This window comes from Sander vitreus, chromosome 12 (assembly GCF_031162955.1).
Source record: "Sander vitreus isolate 19-12246 chromosome 12, sanVit1, whole genome shotgun sequence".
Lineage (NCBI taxonomy): Eukaryota > Metazoa > Chordata > Actinopteri > Perciformes > Percidae > Sander > Sander vitreus.
In genome coordinates, this window is record NC_135866.1 from 11,964,603 (window position 1) to 11,976,669 (window position 12,067).

At 40.2% G+C, this 12,067-nt stretch overlaps 1 protein-coding gene across 1 annotated transcript; it reads left to right on the forward strand.

Moving 5' to 3' along the window:
* The first annotated feature begins 1,096 nt into the window (after positions 1 to 1,096).
* Positions 1,097 to 11,511, forward strand: LOC144526578 (solute carrier family 12 member 9-like). The gene is made up of 14 exons (XM_078264133.1): positions 1,097 to 1,304; positions 1,792 to 1,926; positions 2,385 to 2,522; positions 2,889 to 2,986; positions 3,289 to 3,481; positions 4,557 to 4,664; positions 5,196 to 5,307; positions 5,631 to 5,788; positions 7,224 to 7,306; positions 9,179 to 9,303; positions 9,418 to 9,610; positions 9,697 to 9,871; positions 10,304 to 10,450; positions 10,568 to 11,511. The coding sequence occupies exons 1-14, from the start codon at positions 1,097 to 1,099 to the stop codon at positions 11,509 to 11,511; spliced, it is 2,817 nt and encodes a 938-aa protein (XP_078120259.1).
* The last annotated feature ends 556 nt before the right edge of the window (positions 11,512 to 12,067 follow it).

The window sequence follows — 12,067 nt, forward strand, 5'->3', positions numbered from 1 at the left end:
ATGAACATTATGGACAAATGAATATATGACAGAAGGGCAGTTTTTTTGTATCATTCTACATAAAAATAGGAATGTTTTTTTTTGAGTACATAGCCTACAGGCAGCTTTTCCAAGTCTTCACTGGATGTAAAATGATCCTAATCGGAATGATTGTTTCACATCAGAGGTTGTGGTCCTGCTTGATTACATGGCCAATCCAAAAAGTCAACTTGTTTGGATTCATGTTCTTATATCAGATTTGTTTTGCTCCTTAGTCAGTGGTAAAAAGGTCTTGAAAAGTGGATGAAATCTCACAGCCCATATCCAGTCCCCAAAATGTTTTATCTTTAATTTCAATCAAGTTCGCTTTTGCAAATAAGATACTGCTAACATTAGACAGTCCTTGCACATTGTTAGTGGAAAAAAAAAAAAATCAAAGACACTTACTGAAGAATCATGGAAGGTGTTCCTATAGCCTACATTTCTGGAATGACTTTAGTGAGCAAATGTGGTTTATTCTTAATGCACTTTTAGATCTTACCTCTGTTTACATTTTTATTTTAAAAGTTATTGATTTGCTGTAAATGTGTGCATGCTTTTATGTATTGCTTTTTTACAAATTCAGGAAATCTATCTTAAGGTGTCTTTGTTAATTTGTCTATGTAAATACCCGGATTTTGCATTTAAGAGGACATTTTTGCTACACTTTATATTGATACAATTTAGTTTATGATACAAAACCGTTGCAATATAATATGCAATAAACTCTAAATTTCATAGATCCGGCCATTTATTTATTGATAATGTATTTATTTCGTTCGTTTACTTTTTAATGTTAGGGTAACTAGTTACAACTGATTGGATGCGCCCATTATAGGAGGCGACGTCATTTTTTCATTAGCAAACCGTTTACCTGCAGAAGGTGTACCGGGCTTAGGGCTAGGTGTGGAAGTCCGGAGGTTCATGGCCTACGCCCTACTTGACCAACGTTAGCTAAACGCTGATTCGAATGTTAGCAAAAAGTGATAGAAAAGAGGTTAGGCTTAAATTGAGCAAGTGCGGTTTAAACTGTGTTTTTTCAGCTGACACCAGCGCTAACGACCGCTAACCTAACACCATGTCAGAAAAGTCTCCTCTTCTACATTACCGACTCGCACCAAGCACCAGCCCGTGGTCGAAAGATGTGTCTAAACACAGCGGGATCAAGGCTGGCAGAGACGGTCGACGGACCAAGGACAAGACCGCCCGGGAGCTCGGAGTGGTGTTTGGCGTGGTCATACCAACAGTGCTGTCCATGTTTAGCGTCGTTTTGTTTCTGCGAATTGGTAAGTAGAGGAGGCAAAACAACTTTAATCTTAAATCTGGAACATTATTATCCTAAAAAGAACACATTAGAGTAAACAAAAACACAAATGTACATATTCTGAATAAAGGCATTTCCGGTTCATTTCGAAACAGGTTTGAGATTAGTTGATGCTAACTAGGATAGCGAGATGAAGCTTTGGAGCTTATCAGCTTCGCAAAAGGGTTAACGTTAATTTATCGAGGCTTTATGTGCACATAAAACCACCTGTTAGTCAAAGAGTGTCAAACTATGCAAGCAATTATATTACAGATGATCTCAACCATCTGTGATAGGCTTAACGTTACTGCATTTGCGCCAATTTATTCCATCTGTTGTGTCCATAATGTAGTAATAGAATAAATCAGTGAAACAATGATCGTGCATTTTACTTTGCAAACAAAAGTAATGGTACTGGCCTGAGGTGAACATTAGACTACATTATCAAGATTTCCTCCAACCTCTTGCAGGATTTGTTGTGGGTCAAGCAGGGCTCTACCAGTCCATTGCCATGTTCCTGGTGGCCTACTTTATCATCACAATGACCGTGCTTTCTGTCTGTGCCATCTCCACCAATGGGGCTTTAGATGCTGGAGGTGCCTACTGTATCCTTTACTACTTAGAGAGACTTATTGTGTTGACAATGTTTAGTTACAGACTGAATATTTTTGTATTGTCTTTACAGTTACCAGTATACCAGCATGTTAATGAAGAAGTGTGACAGCAAATGGTCAAACTTACTACGACTCCTTGGCTGTGGTTTAACTTGGTGTTTAATCAGAGTTTCGACACACTGCTTGTGAACACTACACTTATGTTGTAGCTAAAAAGCCTCACTTGGGTGTTTGTCTGTGATTAAGCCTAACTAATGGATTAAGAAAAAAATGTTCTTGCTCTTTATTTCTCCTCATGATTTGCTGTATCCACTGGCACAGGTTCCTTTTTGTTCTAAGTCTGACCAGTGGTTGATCTTTAATCATCTTTATAAAGGTGAGATATTGTGTCTGGTCCTAGTTTACATGTACAAATCTGGAGTCAGAAATCCCTCAACTTGGATCCCTAGACATGATCAGCCGAGCCCTGGGTCCAGAGTTTGGCGGCAGCATTGGGATCATGTTTTTCTTTGCCAATGTGTGTGGCAGTGCTCTCTATGTTTTGGGTCTGGTTGAGGCTATCATGTCTACCTTTGGCATCCCAGAAGGTAAGGAACATTAGGAGATGGCGACACCGTGCCTCAGTGGTTAGCACTGCTGCCTCACAGAAAATAGGCACTGCACACCGGTTGCTCTGGTTTCCTCCCACCATAATGACAATCGTGCTAGGAACTCCTGCCATTGCCCTTGACGTAGGTACTGGCATTACAACTTGAGGTGGTCCCTGGACGCTGGACTATGACTGCCCACGGCTCCTAATTAGTTAAAGTAAAATGGAGAGGATACATTCCTTGTATGTGTAAAATGTACTTGGCAAATTAAGGATTTATTATTATTATTATTATTACAAGGTGGGACATCTAGGCATGTGAGTGTGTTGATATATCAATCATCCCTGTTTCACTGTCCTTCAGACGGTGCTGCAGGTCTCCATCAGGTGTTGCCCTCAGGATACTGGTGGTCTCTGCTGTACGGCACTGTCCTGCTCTTCCTGTGTTTTATTGTCTGCTTGGTAAGACTTCATTGTTTTCATTTTACTTTGTGTTTTACTGTGTACTTTAAGTACTATCTTATCTGATATGTAAAATAAATTCTGGCTATGGTGGTGCTAAAGGAAAATCCACTGAGAACAGTGAATATCCACTAGCAAACTATAACTGGTAGTTTTTTTTGTTTTTTTTCCAAGATACTTTGCTTTGGGCCAAATTGACAGTCAAGAGAAAATTGGACTTGACAGTGGTGCTACGGTACAGATAGATAGATATCTAACATAAGTCAGTAGTTCCTATATTTTTAACTGTGTTGTCATTACAGGTTGGAGCCCACATTTATGCCAAAGCCACCTTTATTATCATCGTCATAGTCGCGGCAGTTTTGGCTACTATCTTCATCAGTTTTTTCATTGTGGGGCCCATTGTGGTGATTCTGCCTGGTCTAAACAGTACCAGGCTGAGCACCACCAATTATACTGGCCCTCAGCTCCACACCTTGGAGGGAAACCTATTGCGTAAGTGACATTTTTATTAGCTTTCATAATCTTAAACCTATTTAAACAATATTTAGTAGTAGTGGCGAGATGATCTTCACGAAGCTGTGCACACAAAACCGTCTGTTGGTCAAAGTGTGTATTACAGGCAGATTGGATAACATAACTGTGTCTTGTGAGTAATGCATCAAATGTGTATAACAGTCATTTTGGTAAATAACTGTTTCATAATGGCAGCAGGGGCAAAATTATTGTTCTAAAACTGAAAAATAGCAGTGTTTTAACCAGGTAGAGGGCAGTGAATGTGCTTGTAAACTTGGCAGAGAGCAGTGAATATGGTTGTGTAAATCATGTAGAGGGGAGACTTTATTAGTTTTATTCTGGAACGATATCTTGCTGCGCGTGCCATCGATAACATCATTGGTCTAAGACGATATAAGCCTCGATTCGCACATTACGGAAAACTTCGTGGAGTACACGACACGCTCTGAAGCCTCGGCAACGCACGTAACATCACTAAGGCAACCTTTATGTTAGCTCTGATTTGTTCAATAAGGACTTTGATTACTTAAATACCTCATATTATGCCCATTATCAGGTTCATAATTGTATTAAGGGGTTGTAACAAAATGGCTTTACATGGTTTAATTTTCAAAAGCACCATATTTTTGTCGTATTGCACATTGCTGCAGCTCCTCTTTTCACCCTGTGTGTTGAGCTCTCTGTTTTAGCTACCGAGTCATGCAGTACCTAGGTAAGGACTACTAGCCAGTCAGAAGCAGAGTATGAGGGCGTGCCACGCTAGCAGCTAGGTGAGCATTATAAGGTGTTACAAAGTGACGCAAAATGAAGCGCATTTGTCACGGAACTAAAGGCTGAACTACAATAGAGCTGTTTGGAGCAGTGTTTTCTGTTGGAGATGGTAAGTCCCTTTGGGGTGGACTTTGGGCTTTTTCACTTTGTAAACCTACAACATGCACAAAAAAGACATATAACACAATAAAGGAAAGGGAAAAAGCATAATATGAGCACTTTAAGCAGAAGATAACATTGTTTTTATGTATGATCATTCATACAATTCTCCTGTACCTCCTAGCTAATTACACAGTAGACTACACCACTGGTGCCATGATGAATTTTGCCACAGTGTTCGCTGTGATGTTCAATGGCTGCACTGGGATTATGGCAGGCTCCAACATGTCAGGTAAGATGGTGTTAAAAAAACTTCAATCAAATTTGTAAAGGGCAAACAAAGGGCCCTTTTTTCTAGCTACGTGAAGGAAGGAAACCATACCAAAACAGGAAGCCCATCATGGTGGGTCTTTCAGAGGCTAGTGTCCTTTGACTAACGGCATATCCAGGCTGCTGATAACGTATTTACCAGTGACAATTGACCACCTGAGAGAAAAACCTAGTAATTATAAACATGGCCACGTGATTATGCCTGATATTATTCATGGTTAATGCAATACTGAGGGATACAAATGATACAGTTGTATACTTCACACTTGGGTGGGGTAGGGGGGGTGGGGAGAAAGCTACATTTGCAGAGGAGCCTTCTACCAACCAATTATTGCAGGTCTTGAAATGCAGACTTTCGTAGATCAGCCCCTGGTCTTTAAGACACAATATATGTACATATTTGGGAAAGGGTGAACTTTGACAAAAAAAAATTCTAAGATGTTTAATCATTTTGGTTTTGTTTAAGAGGCAACTTTTGTCATGCATTTTCCAGGCGACCTGAAAAACCCAAGCTATTCCATCCCAAGAGGGACGCTTGCAGCTGTTCTTACAACTTTCATCACATACAATCTGCTTAGCCTGCTGGTTGCGTTATCCTGTGACCGGTTAGACAAACGCACCAACACACACACAGACACAGTCAAACAAAGTAGTCCTTGTACATATACCCTGAAATATATTAAACAAGTTTTTATTCAGTCTATAGATAAATTACCCAAATGCTACTGTGCATTTCAATATTTAACTATTTTTTTTTCTTCATTTAAGCGCTTTTGCATATTTTTGCTCTGCTGTAGTTTGAGATTTTACTTGTGTGTTTGTATACATTACAAGGGATTTAAATGTGGTTTTATTAACACATTAAATCTAGTCTATGTAATTATGTTTTGACTTATTTCATATTTGGAATTTTATCCATTATCCTTAGTCATCTTCTCCAAAAAGACTACAGTTTCCTGGGAGACATCAATATATGGACGCCCCTGGTGACAATTGGGGTTTACTCCTCCACCTTGTCTGCTGCCATGAGTAACCTGATAGGAGCCTCCAGAGTCCTGTATGCGCTGTCCAAAGACAACCTGTTTGGTGAGATTTTTGAACATGTCCTATTGCCCAATGTTTGCAATTAGTTTTGCCTGTTGTCCCCAACATTAGAAAATTACATACCAAATTATTGTTTTATTGGTGGAATGGGGTTTTAACTGATGTGGCATCTGATCATTTCTGGACATAGAAGGATTTAAGTACTAATCTAGCTTGTTTAGGTTATGATCAGGGCTAAAAAGTTGATCCAGACTATATGAAAGCATATCCAACTCTAGCTGGTCTTCCATAAAGCTGAGTCAACATTTCAATAATCAGCCATCTGTTGAAAGAAGCCTCCCATCTCAAATGTGAGAAATTGACACTTGTTATTAATTTCATCATTTCTCGTGTTTCGAGTGGAGGCATGTTAATTTGGAAAGCATCGTTTGACAACAGATGGCTTGCTGTGATTTTCTTAGAAAAAAAAAAAATCCTCATTGGCTTCAGGACTGCAGGATGACTCATTTGTTTATCTGATTTATGACCATGAGCAATGACCAGTGTTGGGAGTAACGCGTTTATAAAAGTAACGCAATTACAGTAATGTATTCTTTTTTTACTGTAATGCAGTAATATAACGCATTACTAATAACAACTTAGTAATATTATACCCCTTACAATCTCAGTAACGCGAGTTCCAACACATTTTAACCCAACATTTAGTGGTGTTTTTTTTTAATTCACCAAACACCACGAAACATTTCAGCACAGAAAAAAGTCTGCGACTGTTATTTCCTGTTGCTGGAATCCGGTGGTTGAAATGTCTGCAGAGACGGATACATTTGCGAGATGGACATTATTTTTAGGAGTTTTTTACGCTGCGTTAAAGCAAGCAGGTTACCCAGCAGGTAACGTCAGTGGACAGCTGTGTGTCCGAGCAGGTTACAGATAAACATGTCGGGAATGAATGTTTAGGCTTGCTACATGTAATTATTAGCATTACATTTTATCAGAGGTGGAAAGTATAACTATACCGTATATAAGTACTTCAATACAATTGTAAGGTAGGCTACCTTTTTAATTGAGTACTTTCATTTTCTACTACTTTTTATAGGCTACTTCTAGAGTCAGGTAGGCTATTGTACATTTTATTTCATTCTTTATTTTAAAGCTTTAATTATTTTGCAGATTAATAATATAAAATATGAATAAATTATGCTGTATTAAAGGGAATAATATAGATGGATATGTGGATCCCATGGTGAAATTCACAAGCTACCTGCTAAGTCATAGCCTACTTCCACTGTTATTTTGGTAAAAGTAACTTAAAAGTAACGCAAAAGTAGCGTAAAGCAATTCAGAGAGAGTAATGTAATATAACTAATTACTCCAAATGACAATAACTAGTAATCTTTAATGTATTACATTTTGGAAGTAACTTGCCCAACACTGGCAATGACTAAGTGGCTTTTATTAATGTTTTAAATCTCTACAGGTGGTGTCCTGGCTCTGGCAAGTAAAACGTCTCAGAGTGGGAACCCCTGGGCTGCTGTGCTGGTCTCCTGGTTGCTTATACAGGTAGGCTAATACACTGTTAACAAGGTGCGATGACAGTTTGCCTCCGTTCAAAAAGTTTTGAGTGGCTCTGCTTGAGCTCTACTAAAGCTCACTTCTCTTGGCCTTAAAGGAAAATTCCGGTGCAAAATGAACCTAGGGGTTCCAAGTCCACCGTCCACCGAGGTATGTTTTCATGCTAATCGAATGTGTCTGTAACAAGGCTCAAAATAGCACCACACTTCAACGGTAGCATAATGAGGGTCCCTACATGTAAACCGAAGCATTGAGAACTTTGTAAGTGTACAGACAGTTTATTAAATGTGCCATGACATGGTGCTCTTTGGATGCTTTTATATAGGCCTTAGTTTTCTCCTAATACTGTATCTGAAGTCTCTTTCCTGAAATTCAGCCTTGGTGCAGGCATTAGAGCCAGTTCCACAACGAGCTTTCCTTAGTATGTGCCATTTCTGTGTCTGTAACTATTGAGGAGGAGAGGGGGGTGTAAGGTGGACAGTGGGGGTGTGGCCTTTACCAACTGCCACTTTGCTCGTTTGAAAGCCGTGATGTCTCTCTCTCTCATGGGTGGACCAAATTCTCTGGGCGGGCAAAGCAGAGAAAGGGGAGGTAACCTTCCTACTTATGACATCATAAGGAGGAGATTCCAGATCGGCCCATCTGAGCAGTCATTTTCTCAAAGGCAGAGCAGGATACCCAGTTCACCAGTTTGCGGTAGGTTGTTTCAAGACACATTCAATTAGCATGAAAACATGTCCCAGAGAACGGTCGACTCGGTACACATATGTTATTAAGCCCTAGGTTCATTTTGCGCCGGAATTGTCCTTTAACCCCTTGCTGTTCATATTGCTCTTTTGCATGTTAGATTATTGACCTAGTTTACAAATTTGACCTGTGAAATTACTTGTTAGCTGTTTTTGTTGTTTTTACCATTACGGCTATGAATAAACCATTATTAATAGCTAAAGTTGAACAGAAGATGAAGATGATAATAAAAAAAAAAAACTAATTTACACCATAATTGTTTGTCTTTAATTGTGGTTTCCATTTTGCGCTCTGCTTCTAATGTGTAACCGTAATGAGAAAGATGAAGTAGACAAAGTTTAAACATTCTTGCCCTAATCGTTTAATCCACAAATGCTGGAATGACATCAACATTGACATTATACTGTATATTGCCACTGCTTGTTTGTTTATGCAAATGTGTTGGTAAAGAAATGCAGTGCTGCCCTGAGGGAATGTAAACTTAAGGGTAGAGCTGCAATGGAGGAAGATAAATTAGCAACTGACCATTTTTAATGGATAACTAAGATTTGGATCGACTGGTCTTTCACGGACCACTCCGCGATGCAAAACATTTTGTGCTCAGCTTCTGATTGGCTGAACATTTGTCAAATGAAGAGCATTAAAAGCTTAAAAGGTTTTGCCAGGGAGGCAAAGCAGGGTACTGTCATGTTACACTAGTAAGTGAATTCCTCCTTTCACAACCATGCCACTTAGCATCAGTATATTAACTATATAGCAATGTTTGTTACACTATTCTTAGTCATGGGCATGAATAATATAGCTATAATTTAAACCAGTTAAGCTGTTTATCAGTGTGGTCATAATGGGGTCAAGGGACATCCAGAGGTCTGAAGCTACTCATGTAGATAGATATGGGGAGTTATGTTTGTATATTGTTCTCAGCAACACTAAATGAATGTGTGTGTCAAGCTTGCACACTTGTATTGCTAGAATTATTACATATGTTAATGATCAATGTTACAATGTTAAAACTTGTAGCTGCAACCTGAATATTTAAGCAGCAAGAGATACAAAAATATTGATTAGATATTAGATGCAAGCCAAATTCATTTTCTTTATTTTTCCCACTAGGTGGTGCTGTTTGCTGGTAAATTGAACACCATTGCTGGTATTGTAACTATCTTCTTCTTGTTGGTCTATGCTGCTGTGAACCTGGCCTGTTTGGCTCTTGAATGGGCTTCTGCACCAAACTTCAGGTACTGTGCAGGATATTGGCAGGCTTTCTGTTTTGGAATTTATTTGCACAATCCTGGTTGAAAAGGTCTTTTACTTTTCATAGTTTTTCATTGTCTTTTTGTTTTTGAATTTAGACCCTCATTCCGTTGTTTTACATGGCATACCTGCACTCTGGGCATTCTTGGCTGCCTGGTCATGATGTTCCTGATCAATGCCATTTATGCATTTGCCAGCATAGCCTTTATGCTACTGCTATTGATGCTTATCCACTACCTCGGCCCCATCAGCAACTGGGGCTACATAAGCCAGGCTCTCATCTACCACCAGGTGTCATAAAGAAGGCCATCTCTCTCACTAATGCAACAATAAGAAGCAAGTTTGTATGAGTTACTACATCATCTTTATTCACTCAGGTGCGCAAGTACCTGTTGATGTTGGATGGGCGTAAGGACCATGTGAAGTTCTGGAGGCCCCAGCTGCTGCTGATGGTGGCAAACCCTCGCAGCTGTACAGGTCTAATGACTTTTATTAATGACCTGAAGAAGAGTGGCCTCTATGTACTGGGACATGTAAAGCTGGGTTCACTGGGTAAGGTGTGTGTGTGTGTGTGTGTGTGTGTGTGTAAAACTCAGCTATTGAAGACTTTAAAGGTGGCTTCATTAAATGTTACTAGCTGAAGCCTTTGTCGTTAAAAGCTATAAGGAACAGCAGCCATGGTAAACTTGAATTCATATCGGTTGCAATGAATTTTAATGTCGACAACAAGTTTTCACGGTGAGGGGGAAAAAGTGTCAAAATGGACATGCACTTCCTTACCCCCTCCTGCAGTCTAAGCCACAACTTAGTGTGCTCCCATCAGTCATACTTTTACCAAAATACATCTAGATACACTGCAGCCGTATGTTGCAGAGAGTTGCTTATGTTGGTAACTCACAACAAACTAACACATGCTGCCGTTGAAGGAATGAGATGGTTCTGTTCTCACAGATTTTACATTAGTCTTTGTGTGTGATTCTGCAGATGGGTTGCCCTCTGATCCTCTGCAGAGCCATTATGACTCCTGGCTGTCTCTAGTGGACCATCTAAACATCAAGGCATTTGTCAACCTTACCCTGGCAGACTCTGTCCGACACGGAGTTCAGAACCTGCTTTTCGTCACAGGCTTTGGTAGCCAAGTTTACTTTACTGCTGTATAATGTTGATTTTCCATCATTGAACGTTTTACTTAAAAACGTTACAGTTCTTATCCAAAACCACAGATTTGAAACATCTGTTTGCATCTAGGTGGAATGAGACCAAACACCCTTGTCTTGGGTTTCTATGATGACTGCATCCCTCAAGACCATCTCCAAGGTAAAATTCTTCTGTCTTCAGGCGGTTGCTTGGATACAGAAACTCCATCCATAGACCCCCGAGAGCAATGGTCCCCCTTCTTCCATAATGTGCGGGATGCTGAGGAACTCAAAGACCTTCAGGAAGAGGAATATGTGTCAGTGATCGCTGACGCTGTAAAAATGGGGAAGAATGTGACACTGGCTCGTTACTTCAACCAGTTTGACCGGGAGAAGGTCATGGGCTCAGGAAGAAAGATTGGGGGTAACCGAAGCATGACGGGGAAATTCATTGACGTATGGCTTCTGAATCTGCTTCGACCAGACGGCTGCGGCTACGTCGACATTTGCTCACTGTTCCTGCTGCAGTTGGCCGGCGTGCTTAAAGAGACCCGTGCCTGGAGCCAGGCAAGACTCCGCCTCTTCCTGTGTGTGGAGGCTGGTTGCAGTCTGAAAGAAGAGGAGGAGAAGAAGCTCCGGATGATGCTAAAGGAGCTAAGGATTTCAGCTCAGGTGCAGATGGTGGCATGGGACCCGGTGGTGGCACTGCACTGGCAGAGACAAGGAGGAAGAGAGAGAGGGAATCTGGTAGAGTCTGCACAGAATGAGGAAAGGAGGGACAGACCAGAGGATGAGAAAGCTGAAAAGGAAGATGATATCCAAACATTTCCCAATAATGTTGCTCAGCTGACAGATGAGTATATCTGTGCTGTCAACGATCTGATTCGCAGACACGGTGCCCCTCAGCCTGCTGTGCGATTCCTGTATTTACCCCGGCCACCAGCAGACACCAGCCATTACCATGCCTACCTCCACCAGGTGGCCGTGTTGAGTCAGGACCTGGGCCCAACATTGCTCATTCACGGGGTCACTCCCGTGGTCACTACTGACCTCTAAAATGTTACTAATCAACTCTTATTCTATCAAAATCCCTGATCTGATTTTGTTTGTCCATGAGACTGTGCCTCTTGCCACCACTTTATTCACCTGATATTTAAGCTGTCAACTACAACATCAGACCTGAAACTGACAATACAACAAACCCATTTTATACTGAGTCACACCCACATTTTGCATTTATACAATTTGTTTCCCTTATAGTATTAAGACACTTGGGGAAAATGGATTTGATAACCTCAAGTTTACTTCTGGAAATGTTATAGTGGCATAGAAATGTAAAATTTTGCACATTTTGTGGGGTGAAAGGATGTAGTTAAAATCAGAAGTATAGTAGGCCCATGCTATGGCCCATGCATTTGTTAAAATACTGTTAACCACATGCTCTTGATATTGTCAACTTTGACTTTTTGTACATGTTATAGAAAAATTAATTAAACAAATTCTTGTATTACTTTTTTGACTTTGAATTGAGAAGGAGACGTGCTGCTAGTATACAGTTTACAAAGATGTTCTTAAAGCTTTTTATTCAATTTGGTGTAAAGAACCATTGAGA

Bases quoted from the DNA above. Each gene is read 5' to 3' on its own strand.
- LOC144526578 (XM_078264133.1), top strand. From the start codon at position 1,097: ATGTCAGAAAAGTCTCCTCTTCTACATTACCGACTCGCACCAAGCACC. The intron at 1,305-1,791 runs GTAAGTAGAGGA...AACCTCTTGCAG, and splicing joins CGTTTTGTTTCTGCGAATTG to GATTTGTTGTGGGTCAAGCA. The intron at 7,307-9,178 runs GTAGGCTAATAC...TTTTCCCACTAG, and splicing joins TCTCCTGGTTGCTTATACAG to GTGGTGCTGTTTGCTGGTAA.